At 37.4% G+C, this 17,814-nt stretch overlaps 1 protein-coding gene across 1 annotated transcript in view; it reads right to left on the minus strand.

Annotated features, from left to right (window-relative positions):
• NSG2 (neuronal vesicle trafficking associated 2) overlaps positions 1–17,814 on the minus strand; it is a 68,258-nt gene that overhangs the window by 40,375 nt on the left and 10,069 nt on the right. Inside the window, exon 3 of the mRNA XM_027841661.1 lies at positions 4,311–4,430. Within this exon, the coding sequence (XP_027697462.1) occupies positions 4,311–4,430 (120 nt within the window). The remainder of the gene's footprint in view (positions 1–4,310; positions 4,431–17,814) is intronic.

A 17,814-nucleotide genomic window follows, 5' to 3' on the forward strand; every position in this document is an offset into this window, starting at 1 on the left:
TTTAGCACCTGTCCAAATAATCATTAATTATCAGTGAGAGTGCAGGCATACAAGGGCCACTCCTTAAAGATGATAAACTCCCAATGTAGTTGATCAAAGAAGTCTCAACTATCTCCAGACTAAATTAAATTTACCTAATGCTATTCTCTTTCATATACTCCAGCTTCTACTTCTGTGGGACCCCTGTTTTCACTGTGCTCTGTCTCCATCCCTTTTCTTATTCCATCTCCCAGGCCTGAAATGGACCGCCTTCCTCTTATCAGTCTGTTAAAATCCTTCTCTTTCTACCTTTAAGGCCTAAACACAATGTCATCTCTTCTGTCAAACCTTCCCTGGCATCCCCAGGTGAAAGCAACTTGTCTCACTCAAATTTCACACAGCACTCTGTCTCAATTTCTTCTTCTAACCTATATTTACTTTTTTATAACCAAATTGTCCTTGGTTCAATCCACTGAGCACTGATCTCTATCTATGTCTCCCTGTAAGCACAAACCAAACACAGCAAAGACTCTGTGAACTTGTACTGAACATTCCCCATGCCTAGAATATTCTCCCTATTCAACTCTACCTGTCTAAATCCTTCTCTTCCTTCAAGACGTCACTCAGGTACTATCTCCTCTACTAAGTCTTCCCTCAGTTGAAACTAATATCTCCCTGCTCCTATTTCTCACAGCCGTTTTCTGTGTCTCTTCATTGCTTCTGTCACAGGAGCATAGCATTTAATGCTGGAAATACAAATTACTCTTTCTTGCATTTCAAACTCTTTACAATCTGGCCCCAGTTTACCTTTCTGACTTTAAAATATAGTACACCTCTCTTACACTCTATGGTTTGGTCAAACTGGCCTCCTTGCCATTATTCATACGTGACATTCACCTCTCCTCTCTCAGCCTTTGCAATGGCTGTGCCACTTACCTGGAATTCACTGTCTCCTCACTTCCACTTCTTAGCATCGCTTCTACATGGAGCTCAGCTCAAATAGGACCTTCTACATGAAGCTTTTCCTGATTCCCCTACCTACTAGTGCCTTCCCACATCCCCCCAAAATAATCTTGAATTTATCATGTATATGCTTACATAAGTGTATTGTTTCCCCAGATAGAATGTAAGCTCCTTGAGGGCAAGGACTGTTTTTTTTTTTCTCTTCTATGTTCAAAGCACCTAGTAAAGCACCTTAAACATACTAGGTACTTAATTAATTGAAAAGATTTAGACACAATTCCCACACTTTACAGATAAGAAAAACTAAGTTAAAGGGCTTTCCCAAAGTCACAGAGTTAATAAGTAGCAGGGTGCAGGATTTAAACACAGGTCTTCTGACTCCAAATGCAGTGCTCTTACCACTATACCATATTATATTTATCTGTGTACATGTATCCTTACCCCAACACCCACCCCTGTATCTCCCCTTGCCATTAGATTATAAACTCTTTCAGGGCAGGAATTGTTATCTATGTATCCCTAGCACCTTGTACATAGTAGGCATTTAATAAATGTTATTTGAACTGGACAGAAATGAATTGAATCTGTCATCCCTAAATAATCTTCCATCATTCTGGAATCTTCAAAAAGAAACTTCTAAGCCATCTTTTCCTCCTTTATATCTATCTAATCTATCACTAATCCTGTTGCTTTCTATGGCAACCATTAGCTTTCTCTACATCCATTAGCCACACTTACACCCAGATCAAGATCACATGCTTCCCAGCTGCCACTTTTGCTGCCCACAAAAAAAATCATTCCTGTCCTCCCTTCTTCCACCACACAAAGCCACAGCTCATTTCTCTGATTTCACAACCTAACAGTGAATTATGCAAATGTTAGCAACGGATGATACATAGGGTATAACTGAATGAGCTCTGGCCTTGGATCTGAAGACCTAAGTTCTAACCCCAGCTCTGACACTTATTACTTATGTGACTGTGATCAAGGGACTTAACCTCCTTGGCCTCATTTTCCTCATCTATAAAATGAAAGGGCTGGGCTGAGTCCCTTTCCACTCCAGATTTATGATATTCCAATCCCATCATCTCCAAATAGACCTTCGTTCCTTAAGCAACAGTAGCCAAAAGATCCAATTTCTTCTTACTTTATATTTTTAAAAAAATGTTTGGGTCTGTCTGCTAATCAAGAAATTTGTGTTTGTCTTTCTATCAGTCTTGATGTTGAAAATAAGTGATTATAAAGCTAGGAATCACGGAGGACAGAGGAACATGAATTATTTCACCATGATCACTCATTTTGCAAGTCAATAACTTATAGTTATATGTGGGTTTGCATATTACATATCAAAGACCAACTATGAAAGTCTTCCTCTTGTGCCTCAATGTGGCACAAAGGTGACCCTAGAGACACAGTATGGCAGGTCCTACCCAGTTGGAAAAGCTTCCAATACACATCTAGTGATAGAATGTTGCCCAATGACCCACCGAGCAGGGTTTACAGAAACTCATGACTAGGGTGGCTACAGAATGATGATATCTTTAACCATAGAAACACTTGATGGCTAGGTCTTGTAATCTTCTCATACCTACACTGATAAAATTACCAAAACCTAAAGTAGAAAAACATAGGTGTTTATATACATAGACATAGCTCATGAGTGTCTTTTGGAAAAAAAGAATCAATCACTACATAGAGAAGATCCATTCCTCCTAAACTCTAATCTCTTCTTCATTCTATACAAGTTAATTGGGAACTATAACCACCAAGGGTATAATTGCAATGTAGGATAGTAAAGAGAGCAATGATTTTGGAATCAGAAGACCCAGATTTGAGTCCTAGCTCTGCTGTAGTTATATGACCATGGACAACTAGCTTTTCTGAGCCTCACTTTCCTCATCTGTAGAATAATGGTTATGAAGTACCTACCTTATAGGAATGTGAGAATCTAATGAGATAATGTAAATAAAGTGCTTTTGTAAAACCCTTTGTAAAAGCCATCTATTTGTTATGACTATTAGAAAGAGGAGGGAAAGCTGGATGACCTTGCACAAGTTACTAGCTCCCTCTCGGCCTCAGTTTTCTGGTGTGTAAAATGAGGTCGTGGTGCTAATTGTTTTCAAAAATCTCTTTCCACTGGGACATTCTGTCTTTACAAGTATCATAATCAAGCTGGGAGATGGTACCATAAAGATTGATAAATATGAAGAATTCAGAAAAATATGGTAAGACTTACATGCAGTGACAGAGAGGAAGAGAAGGAAAAAAAAGCCATAAGAACAATAGCACATGACAGCAACAATATCAATGAACATAAATTAAAACATAACAAAATTCAGGTCAAATATGATAGATGAGTTTGGTGCCAATTTACCAATGCACATATACATACAGAAAAAGATGACAGGTATTAAAGAAAACTTTGATATCTCTTTCTTCAGCACCATCTATAAGGGATCAGAGCCCAGAGTCACCCACACAGCCTTTCTACCCTCTGATGTTTGTATATAGGTAACCTTAACTATTTTGTATTTATCTGTATATAGCTTGCTTTCTATATTTTTATTTGCATGTTGTCTTCATCATTCAATTGTAAGCTCCTTGTGAGCAGGTACTGTCTTTTGTCTCTTTTTGTATCCCTACCACTTAAAACAGTACCTGGCCTATAGTAGGTGCTTAATAATGTTTATTGATGGATTGATAACATTTAGGGCTGTATTAAGGGCTGAATGTCTTATCTCTCATGTGATTGAATAGCAGTTCAGAAGGCTTCTACCTTTTTTCTGAAGGAAGAGGACCAGTGGTAAAAATAATAAACTTGGTTTTGTCAGTGTGACTTCTCACCACTGTGGGGGTGGGGAAGGGGTTGGCTATGTGAAAAGAGAGAAGAGAAATAAACATACTCAAAAGATGATACCTTAGGGAAGTCACAGGGGTCCAAATTATAGGATATTAAAGCAGAAGAGACCTTAAGATGTTTCAGTCCCATGCCTTCATTTTACAGATGAAGAAACTAAGGACAAGGGAAGGGAAGTGACCTTAAAAGGTCATCCAGCTAATAAGGACAGAAACAAAACTTGAGCCCAAGGCTCTTTCTACTATCCCACTCTGCCTCATTGTTCAATGAATGAATGAATGAATGAGCAAGGAAATATGGAAATTGAATTGAACTCAGTGTGTGAGAAATATGATAGGAGAAGATGTGTCAGGACCAAATTCTCTTACTATTTTGTCTTTATTAGTGAATCTAACATGGAGGACTTAAGGCAATTGTGGAAGGTAACCTTGATCATTTTGTGTTACTTATGCCAAGGTCCGCTATTTTTGTATAGAGAAGCCAGAGCTGACTGGCTAGATAGCCATCTTACCTTTAATCTTTCTGTTACTCCATCAGTAAAACTGACTGTAAACTCAGCAATTTTCGGCACCCGGAGTTTTCCTTTATTCTTCTGGTCAGGCTGGTATTCTGTCCTTGTCTTCACAATCACCTGAAACATTAATACATCATTTTTTAGCTTTTTAGTAGGTAGTCATATCTTGCATGTATTTGATCCAAAAATAATTTATTTCTTTGATTGTCAGAACATGCAAACAACTATGTGCAAACAAAATGCAAAAAGAATAAATTGGAGATAATCAACAGATGGAAGGCACTAGGATTAAGGGGTATTGGGAAAGGCTTCTTGTGAAAAATAGGATTTTAGCTGGGACTTCAAGGAAGCCAAAGAGGCCAGGAGGTGGAGATTGGGAAGGAAAGCATTACAGGAAAGAAGAAAAGTCAATGAAAAGGCACAGATTCAGAAGATGGAGTCTCTTGCACAAGAAATTCAAGGAGGCTAATTAGTTGATTAATTGGTCACAGTACATAGCAGGGAATAAGATATAAGAACGCTGGAAAGACATGAAAGGACCAGCTTTTCAAGAGCTTTGAATGCCAAATGGTTTTATACTTGATCCTGAAGGTAATAGGGAACCACTGGAATTTATTGATTGGTGAGGGGGACATGGTCAGACCTGTACTTTAAGATCAATTTATCAGTTGAATGAAGGATAGCCTGGAGTGGGGAGAGCCTTGAGGAAGAGAGACATGAAGTGATGATATCCTGCACTAGAGTGGCAGCTGTCAGAGGAGAAAAAGTAGAGCATACAAGAGATGATACAAAGGTAGAATTGACAAGACTTGGCAATGGGTTGGATGCGGAGGGGGAGGAGGTAGTTAGAGTACAGAGTTAAAGATGACACCTAGTTTGCAAGCCTGAAGGACCCAGAGGATAGTATAATCAACAATAATAGGAAATTCAGGAAGAGGAGAAGACTTAAGGAAAGATGGTGAGTTCAGTTTTAGACACGTTGTATTTACAATTTCTGGTGGATATGCAGTTTTATATGCAGAGTAGGGAGTTGGAGGTACGAGGTCAAAGAGGTCAAGAGAGAGGATCTGGGAACTGTTAGAATAAAGAAGATAGTTGAATCCAAAGGAGCTGAAAACCTGAAATTAAGAAAAGGATGATCAGCGGTGTCAAAGGCTACAGGAAGGTAAAGAAGAGTAAGAATTGATAAAAAGCCATTGGATATGGCAGTTAAGAAATCATCTGTAACTTTAGAAGGAGCTGTTTCAGTTGAATGATGAGATAGGAAGTTAGGCTGCAAAGCAAGGAGAAAGTGAGAGAAGTGAAGTGGGGGTCTCCCTGTAGATAGCCTTCTCTACTTCTTATATAACTAAATAAGTTTAGCTAAAGACACAAAAACAAAACTGATAAAGTTCTTTCCATCAAAGAGCTTACATTCCATTCTGAAGGGGGGAGAAGGGTTACAAAATGCACATAGATAACTAAAAGGTAATTTGAGGGTAGAGGGAGAACTAACCACTAGCGTAGGTATGAATTCTCAGGAAAAGCATTCAGAGAGGTGGAGGTAAGGAAGGAGGGAGTATATCCCTTTATGCTAAAGCCTGAACACCAGATACAGAATATAAAGTTCATCTACTAGACTAATTTTGGCCTGAAAAAAAAAATGCCTTCAGAGAAGTAATGTGAAATATTCTGGAAAGACAGGTTGGAGTCTGATTATGAATGACTTTTAAAACCAGACTTGGGGAGATGGGGGTGGGGAAGAGACATTGTATATTATATTTGAAGCAACAGCAAGCCACTAGAGATTTTTGAGCAGGTAAGTGACATGGTCAGACATGTGGTTAGGAAAATTACTTAAGCAGCCATATGGAGGATGAACTTGAGAAGAAAAAGAATGAAATCATAAGAGTAGTTAGAAGGCCATTGTAAGAATCCAAGTCTGGAATCACAGAATCGTGCACTTGAAGATGGAAGAGACCTTACAGGTCACTGAATTCACACTCATTTTATCATGAAGAATGAGTTTAAGCAACTTACCCAAGTCATTTATACAGATAATAAGTAGATGGTCCAGGATCAAAAAACAACATCTTCAAATTCCAAATCCAGTGTTCTGTTTATTACATCATGATACAGTATCGTGTACTATGGCCTATATTAGGTTGGTGGCCATGTGAAGGGAGAAGAAGGAACAAATATTGCAAAGGTAGAATCAACAAGGCCAGAAAATTCACTGGCCATGAGGCAGGAAGGAAAGGGAAGAGTTGAGGATGACTGTTAGACAAAGAACCTATGCAACTGGAAGAAAGATGGTTCCCTCAATGGAAATAGGGAAGTTTAGAGGAGAGGCAAATTTAGGGGAAAGATAGTGAGCTCCAATTTGGATAGGTTGAACCTGAGATGCAGGACTGGAGTTCGGGGGAGTGATTAGGTATGGATAAATAAACTTTAGAGTTATCTATGTTAAACTGAAAAACAAACCCATGAGAACTGATTTGACCACCAAAAGAATGGTTATATATAGAGAAGTCCCTGGAAAGAGCCCTAGAGGACACTCATGAATAATATGTGGGAGGTGGATGACCAAGCAAAGGAGAGTATGAAGAAATGGTCCTACAGGTAGAAGAATTAGGAAGAGCAAAGTCACTGATGCCAAGGAAGAGAGAATGGGGGCAAAGGGGCAGGGTGGTAAAGGAATAAGGGAAGTGGTCAATAGGGTCAAAAGCTAGAGAAAGATTAGAAAGTCAAGATGAAGAAAAAGTCCTTGGATTTAGCAGTTAATGAATCACTAGTAATATTGAAGAATGTAGTTTCAAGTAAGTGGTGAGGTCAGAAGAATGTAAGAGGATGAGAGGGAGACTGGCAAAGATGGTAAAGTAGGAGGAAGCAGAATAGCTCAGCTCTCTCCCACAACCACACCAACAGTGATCAAGGAAGAGAAACAGCCTGAATAATGATCAGGAATTCCAAAGAAAAACCATAAGGGGTCTTTCTTCTAGCCCAGGCAATCATAGGGTGATAGCCAGAGGCCTCTAGGTACTAAAGAGCAGGTCTAGCCAAGTAAGTCCTACAGAATTGTCCACTATAGGGATCAGACAAGGAACTGAAAGGATGAATATCGGGATAAAGTGTGGAGGTCCAGCTGTGATAGGGCCTGTATACTACAAAAAGCAGGAAGATGACTCAGTTGGCTGCTTCATGACTCTGCTCCCAGATCAAGGTTGTGGATTCAGCCCTTGGACCCAGGCTTAGGCCCACAGCTAAGTAACCAGGGCAAAAAGCTCAAACCAAAGGCAAGCCTGAAGTTTGGGCACTCTGAACTTAGAAAGCTAGTTGACTCAGGGTAGGGCCAAGAGGAGTCTAATGCAGTTCCAACCAGGAACAAGTTTTTATAAAGGAGAAGAGAGCTTGGAATATGATATATTAAAAATCAAAAGATATAGGCTTACAACCAAGAATTACTTACTCAGAAAAAAATGAGCATAATCCTAGAGATGGGGAATGGATCTTTAATGAAATAAAAGCCTTCTAAGCAATCCTGATGAAAAGACTGAATCTAAATCAGAACTTTGAAATGCAAAAGTGGGAAGCAAGAGAAACATAAAAAGGTAAATATGTTCGAATAATTGAAAGGGAATATACAAAGACAAAATATTTATATTCTAATCAGGGGAGAAGAACCAAGTTTCCCCTCAAAATCAAGGGTCATAGAACAGTTTAAATAAGACAAAGGGCCTTCGAGTAGTTTTGTTATGCTTTGATAATCTTAACAGAAAAAAAGGGGAACAAAAGAGTATTATGATAGAGAAGAAAGAGAAAAGAAAGTTACTATCTCATATAATCTATATTTGCAAACAGAATACCATAAAAACAAGGAGTATAGAGTGGGAAAAGTGGATATCACTTGAAACTTACTTTCATCTGAACTAGTTAAAGGAGAGTAGAACACATATATTAAGAGTTCAATACAGAAATACATTCAATTCAGCATGGAAATAGGAAGGAACTAGGAGAGGAAAGAATAAAAGGGAGGGATATATTCAGGGAAGGGGCAGCTAGGTGGCACAGTGGATAGAACACTAGGCCTGGAGTCAGGAAGACTATTCCTGAGTTCAAATCTGGCCTCAGACATTTATTAATTGTGTGACCCTGGGAAACTCATTTAACCTTGTTTGCTTCAGTTTCCTCATTTCTAAAATGAGCTAGAGAATGAAATGGCAAAATACTCCAGTGTCTTTGCCAAAAACAAACAAACAAAAAAAATCCAAATGTGGTCACAAAGAGCCAGTCACAACTCAACAGCAACAACAACAACAACACATCTTTAGGAAAAGATAAGTTATAAGCAAAACAAACTCCAAATTTAGGTGATGGATCATGTAGGGCAGGGTTGGAGGAAAGGTGAAACTTAAAGGATGTTAAGAAAAGGTAAGTCAAAATAACCTTGAATATAGTAAGTTCATGATAGTTGTTTGTTGGGAGGCACTAGTATGTAATGGAAAGATTAAGAGATCAGAATTCAAATCCTACCTCCTATGTTTACTAGTCATGTGAACAGCGGCAAATAATTTTAATAAATCAATTTGAAAAAATAAAGGGTAAGAACCTGTGATCGGTATGTGGCTGGGGGAGGGGGGGAAAGGGGGAGATGAAAGGTAAGGAAGGACAATGGAGTAGTAGATTGCATCAAGGATAAGTCACTAGTTCTATGCACACTCCCTCTCATTCATCACCCTTTACTTTATAAAGAGGGTGTGGTGACCAAAAAGAGGAAAAAGAGAATAGGGTAGAAGAAATACACAGTTAACAATCCTAACCATGAACATGAATCGGAGAAACTCAATCATAAAAGTGGAAAGGATAGCAGAATATACTACAAAGCAGAATCAAACCATATGTTTTTAGTAAGAAACACACTTGAAAAATAAACAAGGAGTTTATGCAGCACATTTAATACAGATATAAAATAATAGATATTAGGAAAACTATTATGCTTCAGTTGTAACTTTAAAAAAAAGTTGGAATAGTAATTATGATCTTGGACAGGTCAAAAGAAAAAACAGACTCAGTTAAAAGAAATAAACAGGAAAATTACAATGTGATTGAAGATAAGATATCTGTACCCAATGGTATAGCATCTAAATGCTTACAGGTTAAACAAATTTTAGGAAAAAATAGCAAAATGATAGTAGTGGGGAACATCAATTTACCTTTTATTAGACCTAGTTCAATTAAATAGAATAAAAAGGAACAAGAAAAGTTAGAGGCTTGAAAAGAATTTTAGAAAAGCTAGAAATAATAGATCTTTGGTGATTTCTAAATGGAAAGGGAAAGAATGGCACATATTTAACAGTTGTCCATTTCCCTTCTACAAACTCATCATATATTCGTACATAAAAACTTCAGACACTGGCAGAAAAACAAAGATGTTAAACATATCCTTCATTGACCACAATGGCATAAAAATTATTAAGCAAAGGGCCACAGAAGAGAGAATTAAAAATTAATTGGTAACCAAATAACTCAATCATAAAGAACTGGTGGGTCAAGGAACAAATATAGAAACAATGGACAATTTCATCAAAGAAAATAACAACAATAATACAACATATAAAAATTTGTTGGATGCAGGCAAAGCAATCCTTAGTAGGAAATTTATATCCATAAACTCTTTAATCAACAAAAAGGAGAAATGATAGATTAAGGAATTGGGCATTGAACAACAACAAAAAAAAACCTAGAAAACCAATAAATTAAAAAATTCAGTTAAGCACCGAAACAGAAATTTGAAAAAATTAAAGAACATACTAATAAAACTGGAAACAATAACAATTGAGCTAGTAAACAGAAGTAGAAACTGTTATCAAGTAGATAATAAAGTAGATAAACCATGGGGTAATTTGATTTTTTAAAAGAGGAAAACCAAATTACAACTATAAAAATGAAGAAAGGATATTCACAACAAATAAAGAAGAAATCAAGGATATTATCAGAGAGCAATTTTATCCAATGATATGCCAATTAAACTGACAACTTAAATGAAATGACAAAATATTTACAAAAATATAGAATAATCAGATGAACAGAATAAAAAATAGAAAAAAGAATAAAAACTAGAGAATTCAAATAGCCAACTCTCAGAAAAAAAAAGAAAACAAACAATAAATGAATTCATAAAGGAAAAAATATAACAGAACAACATAGATTTTGGTGAATTCTCTCAAACATTTAAAGAAAAATTATTTCCAATATTACATAAAATGTTCACAAAAATAGAAAAAGAGATCCTTTATATCAACATATGCAGAAAAAAACTTCTGACAAAATATAACATCCTTATCTGTTAAAAAAAATAAAAACAAAAACATTAATACATGAAGAAATAGACTTGTCCTAAAAACTAACAACCATAACTAAATGTAATAGGGATAAACTGGAGGTCTTTCCAATAAAAGCAAAGGTAAAGCAATGATGGCTATTATCACCATTACTATTTGATAAAGTGTTAAAAATGTTAAATATAGCAATAAGGCAATAAAAAGGAAATAATGGAACAAGCACAAGCAAATAGGAAACAAAATTATACCTTTTCACAGATGATACGGTTTTCTTAGAGAGCCAACTATTATTGATTGAAACAATAACTCCAGCAATGTTGGAAGATACAAAATTAATTCACATAAATTTTCAGTATTTCTATACATTGCAAACAAAACCCAACAGAAAGAAAAAAGAAAAATTCCATTTAAAATAACTACAGAACTAGGCATGGTGGTGAACACCTGTCAACCTAGCTCCGAGGGACGATGAGGTTAGCAGATCTTGTGAATTCGAGTTCTGAGCTGTGATGAGCCCCACACCATACTTTCTAGGTTCTCCTTCTACCTGTATAATCATTCCTTCTCTATTCCTCTCTATGGCCGCCTAATACCATCTCAGCCTTTTAAAATGGATGTTTCTCAAAGTCTGTCCTTGGTTCTCTTTATTCTATACACTGGCAATCTTCATCTACCTCTTTTTATTCGATGACCCTAAAATCCATCTATTCAGCCCTAACATCTCTTCTGAGCTAGACCTGTACATCTAGCCACATGCCTCATCCTCAATTGGGTTCCAAATTAAACATTATTATTTTTACCACTAGAACTGCTCTACCTAAAAGAGGTAGAACTCTATGTACCACCATTCGTTTAATCTGTCATATTTGCAATTTTGAGGTTACTTTTTACTCTTCCCTCTCCCTCACCCTTCAAATGTGTTGATCCATTCCACCTTTGCAATATCCCTATCATTTGTTCTTTCTTCTCTATTCTTGTTTCTACTACCCTAATACAGGCCTTCCTCACCTGTTTGTCTGTACAATGTATATAGTGAGGTCTACATGCTCCTAACAGGCCTACCTTCTTCCATTTTCCCCCTTTCCAAACCTTCCTTTATATAGCTTCCAAATAAATCTTCCTAATGCATGAATCTGAAGTTCACTATGTAGCATTCAAGAATCTGTTTAACTTGTTATCCTTCCTTTTCAATTTTATCTCATAGTACTACCCTCCGTACACCACATGCTTTAGCCAAATTGGTCTTCTCTTTGTTTCCCAAAATCCCACCTAGAATGTTCTACCTTTTTCCACCTTTCACCCATCAAATTCTTACCCATTCTTTAAAGTCCATCCAAATGTCACCTCTTCAATGATGCCTTCTCTGATCTTCCAATTGGTACTTAGCTTCCCCACAGACCTCACACAGTACTTTGTTTTGGATCTAATTATAATGCAACATTGTATAACAGCATTGTCTGGATTTGTGTCTGCCACTCACTAGCTGTGTGACAGAAACTCAACTGCTCTAACATTCCATTTCCCCATCCACAAAATTAGGAAGTTGGACTAGATTCCCTCAAAGGTCTTTTCCATTGCTGATATTCTATGAAGGGGTACACTTAAGAAGTGTACCACATGTCCTGAAGGTAGCAGATGCTCTTAGCCAGTGATATTTAGATACTAAAGAACAGCCTTTAATGAAGACAAGATACTAGTTATAGCCCATTTTTGCTTAAAGCAATTTTAAGAACGCAAGATGTTTAGAGAGAAATCCTGCTTAAATTATATAAACTGTAATTCTTTCTAGTTTAACGTGGCAACTAATCTCCTTCCTGTATGCCCTTTGGAAAGAGAGTGCTAGTAATTACGCAGGACAGCCCATTAGCACCTACAAAATGCTTTGAGAAAGTATGCTTATATTCCATTTTTTATAATGACAGAAGAATATTCATGGTATCTCCTGTACTATTTTTGTATCTTTATTCCCCTCATGTCTAGGTAAGGAAACAAATTAGCTTTAAAATCCTTGAGGTCAGGGATTGCTTTCTTTTAATTTTCTTGTTTTCATATCCATTTTCCCTTTCTCCCTCTAACTGTGCTGGCCCCTTTTATTCATACACCTCCAGTCAACTAGTACGGTACTCAGTACAGAGTAAGTGCTCAATAAATACACCTGCCTGACAGGAGAATTGACAGAGCTTGGTAGATTAAGGGAAGGTAGATTAAGGTAATTAAGGTAGATTAATGGTACAGTGAAAGAGCACAAGTCAAGGATATCAGAAATAATGGAACTAGATATGATTGGGACTGGCCACATCTGAATAGCCAAAGCAGAACTGGCTAGTCCATGTTCATCAATTTTGTCATCTACAACTGGCAAGCCCATAGATGTATGGGCTCATAGAATGTCAGAGTTGTAAGGACTACAGCATATAGAATGTTGGACCTTAGATATGACATAGTCTAACTCTGATATGTGTATAGACAGACTGAGGCGTACAACAGTTACCTGACTGGCCTAAGTTCACAGGAACAGGCCTCTGGGCAGATACACCCATCAGTCTTATGCCCATTGCAGGTAGGGATTGTTTTACTCTTTGTACTTATATCCCTAGCACCTGAACAATGCTTGGCATATAGTGAGTGCTTAATAAATTCTTGGCAATTGATTAGTTCACTGGTGTTTGTTTAATTTCTATGTTTTTATTTTTCCCCAAGAAGAAAGGCAAGGGCTGAAGTAGCTGTAAATGGTGTTGCTAGATGACTCTGAGGAACTTCCCCTGATAGTCTCAAATGCAAGTTGTTTGGTCTGCCCTAACACTAAATGGATTGAAAGACAGAATATCCGTAGCTCTGAGTGGAAGACTTGGGGGAGGTAGAGAGAAATAGTTAAAGATAAACCCTACTATCTCAATCCTTTAGTCCCATATGATTCTGCCACAGCCATACATAAGCAGTTTGCCATATTTTTCATATAACATTATTATCTCCTTTTCTGATTCTAGTCATATGCTTAATATAGATCCTAGATATAGATAAATTTTTGAGGTATATAAATGATTTCTCCCTTTGCACCTAACTGATAGAGCCCAGAGAAGGGGAATAAATTAGAAAAGATTCACAGTCTTACTTGTTTCTAACCATAAATTACTTTTGGTTTGTGCTCTACTATCACTCACCACATTTTTACCATTCCTGTTTATAAATGTGGCTTTGAGATTCTGACATCCATGTGAGAGGTTTCAATATCAGAGGAGAAAAAAAAACACTCAAAAGGACAAAAGCAAATGTCTAGAAAGAGGTTTGGAGAAAATAGTGGCATCCATTTCTATTTTAAGAAACTAATTCTTACATTCAACAGCACCAGTTTGTTTCTGCCTCTTATATGCACTATCTTTATTAACTGCTTCTGCTATTTCTCCCTGTAGCCTTCAGTACACTAACTTCCATTTGCATGGGTTCTATTTATTGTGAGTCAGTTTGGTGTATGTCATCACTTTATCCAAAAATTTCTACAAAATGGTGTTGCTGTTAGACATGGTATCAGATGATGAGACCGTACACTTGACCAAAAAAGACAACAAAAGCTCACTTATATTGTTTGACAGAAAGAATGGTAAGTCAATTGGAATGGATAAAAAGGTGGTGTCATAGATCTGATCTTGGAATATCAGAGATTGAAAAGTGTATTAGAGATCATATAATTCAGCTTCTTCTATTTAGGGATGAGGAAACTGAGATCCAGAGAAGGGAAATTATTTGGCCAACATCATAAAGTTATAAATAGCAATAACTGCTTTCTTATATATGGTACTTCAGTACTTAGAAAGAACTTTTCTCAAAACATCCCTATGAGGTAGGTACTATTATTCCCCTTTTAAAGCTAAAGAAACTGAGGCAAACAGAAGTTAAATGACTTGCCCAAGGTCACACAGCTAGAAAGTAGCTGAGGATAGATTTGAACTCAGGTCTTCCTGATGCCAGACCTAGTGCTCTACCCACTGCACCACCTAGATGACTTCAAGAGGGTATAAAGCAGAGAATACTGCTTTATATATGTATTTATATATAAGCATATATATATATGTATTTATATATAAGTATATATAAGTATATATATGAAAGTAGTGTTTTAAATCAATTTAAATATATATTAAATGCTAACCACATGCATGACAATATGCCAAGGGCTTAGTATACAATAAATAAAATAAAGTAATTCCTGCCTTCAAGGATTTTACACTCCAACTATATCCTTCCCACTCCTTTCTCCAGAGAGCCAGCCCCTTACTGAAGAACAAAAAAGAGTTATCTGTGTAAAGAAGATAACTTAAATTCACGAGAATATCTGAAGTCATCAAGAGAAAGAGTGTAGAGAGAAAAGAGACAGGCCTGGGAGTCCCAGGAGAGAGCAGTAGCACAGAATCAAAAGGAACATAGAAAGTAGGTGGTGGGAATGGGCAATAGTATCAACAGCTGCATAGAGATAAAAGGAGGATAAGGACTGATGAAAGATCATTGGGTTAAACAGTTAAGAGATTATTGGTGGTTTTTAGTAGTACAGTTTCAGTATAGTGTTGAGTGTCAAAAACCAGATTGTAAAGGATTGAGAAATGAGATAGTAGTGAAAAAATAGAGACAGTGAGTATAGATGACTCTTTTTGAGTTTGGCCGTGAAGGGTAAGAAAGAGTTAGGACAACAGCTTGATTACATTGTAGGATAAAGTGAAAGTTTGTTTTGGGTTTTTTTTGGGGGGGGGTTGTTTGTTTTTTAAAGATTTAAAGATTTTTAAGACTTAAGCATGTTTACAGGCTGTGGGGAAGAAGTCAGCAAATTTTAAAAAAAAAGATTGAAGAGATGAGAGAGAGACATGGTGCTGGAGGAGATGGACCAGGATGAGATCAAGGACACAAGCAAAGGAATTAGCCTTGCCAAGGAAAAGGGCTCCCTCTTCATCATATACATAAACAAAGGAAGAGAGGATGGGTGAAGACACAGGAAGGTTATAAGGTATGAAGTAGGGGGAACAAAGGCAGGTCATTATATATTGCCTCAATTTTCTCAGTCAAGTAGGAGGCTAAGAGTTAGTAAGAAGTGGGAGGGAACAGCAAACAGAGGTGTGAGATGGCTTCAGGAAAGAGAAAGTTAGGGAAGGTCCTTGCACTGAGAAAAAATAAAGGATTGTCAGGGAGATTTCATCTAAGACTGGATAACAAGAATATGTATTGTAATTAATTGACATAGTTGGGTAACTTTCATCGTCAGGACATGAAAAGGAATGTAAAAGATAGGTGGTGGGAGTGACCCAGGACCGAGAGATGGCAGTGTATAAATTGAAGTAGGGACAAGAGATTCAAGGGTACAAGCGAGTATCTAGTTTAAATGGTTAACTATTGGGTTAAGACCCTGACAGGAACAGGAGAGGAGAATGAGACTGGAGGTTGTGGTATGAAGATAAAAAAAAATTTAGGAGGAATTGGACAATGGAAGAGAGGATAGGAAAATTGTGATCACAGCAAATCACTTCAAAGTTCCAGATCATAAAGCTGGCATACATTTGGGTGATGATGTTTTAGGTTTATCACTCCTGTGGGTGTTGAGGTAAAATAAATTGTGCATCTTGGAAGGTAAGGAAATTGAAAAATAAGGAAGCCAAGGTACTGTCTGTCATTTCACTGCTCTGCCATAGGCTTCTATGAAGTAATCATTTACTAGGCAGTGTGGTCTAGAAGAGCTTAACTAAGTTACTAGAAACAGTCACTGTTCTAGTTCAATCTCCTAAGGCACATGGAGGGAAGGGTTTTATCCAAGGTCTCATTGCTTTTTGATAATCCTGCCATCTCCCGCCCTGATAAGACCACATCTATAGCACTCTGTCGGGTCTGAATGCCACATTTTAAGAACATTTATAGACAAGCTGGACAACATTGAGAAAAAGTTGACCAGAATGATAAGATGGCTATGCAATATACCACAGGTGAATAACTATAGGAACCAGAGATGGTATTCTAGAGAAGAGAAAGCTTCTAGAGGACATGGACACTATCTTCAAATATCTGAAGAGTTACCACATGTAAGGAGTCTGCTTGGCCCCAAGGTGTGAAAGAAGGAGAAATGGCTGTAAGTTATAGAGGCACTATCCATTTCTTCTCTGTGCTTAAGTCCAGAGTGAATAATGTGAAATCAATCTAGAAAGACAGAGTGGAAGCAAATTTTGAAGGACTTCGATAACCGGGAGAAAGAGTTTGTATTCTATATTCGCAGCGAACAGGAAACAGATACATACACATACAATGTATATTGGACTAAAGGAAGAAAGAATGAGGGATAATGTCAAGGAGTTATTTTAAAATAAAATACGGAGGCAGCTAGGTGGCGCAGTGGATAGAGCACCGGCCCTGGAGTCAGGAGGACCCTAGTTCAAATCTGGCCTCAGACACATAACACTTACTAGCTGTGTGACCCTGGGCAAGTCACTTACCCCCATTGCCTAGCCAAAAAATAAAAATAAAAAAATTGAATACGGAAAAAGATGCTCATAATTGCTGATGTCTGAGTGAAAGGAAAAAGGAGCAGAGTGGGAGACTTGAAAGAAGTAGAGGTTTAAAACAGTCACCTTGGGGAGTGGATCGGAAAGTGACATATCAGAGTCACCCAGCTCCTAATCTAGGGCTCAGATCACAACTCGAGGCCCCATTGCCTTTAAGGAAGGTGCCAGAGGAACAAATAAAATAGTCTTGAAAATTTCACTGGATCTGCTTCTTTCCTCATATGTTGGGGTTAGGGGTAGACAAAGTGACCTCTCATAAAAAGTGTTAGTTAAGGAGTGTGAAGTTTCCCAGCTACACATCCTTCTTGCCCCTATTTCTTCATGAGCTCCTAGGTTACAGAACTTAGGGATGTATATGGGACAATTTGGGTGGAGGTTACCACAGTGGTCACTGCAGCAAAGCTGTGAAATTAAGGTATTGTATTAGATGATCTCTAAGGCCTCCTTCAGCTGTAAGAGTTATGGAAATATTTTGAGTTGCTTTATACCTCAATTTTCCATTTCCATAAGAGCAGGATCTCACTTCCAGATGGCTCTGTACACAGATGCCATAAAGATTAATCAAATAGGCACTGTGCGTATAAGTACTCTGATATAAGAATATCCAAGAAAATTAAAGAATAACCAACAAGCATTTAGTAAGTATGT

Source organism: Vombatus ursinus, unplaced genomic scaffold (assembly GCF_900497805.2).
Source record: "Vombatus ursinus unplaced genomic scaffold, bare-nosed wombat genome assembly UNPS02014863.1, whole genome shotgun sequence".
NCBI lineage: Eukaryota > Metazoa > Chordata > Mammalia > Diprotodontia > Vombatidae > Vombatus > Vombatus ursinus.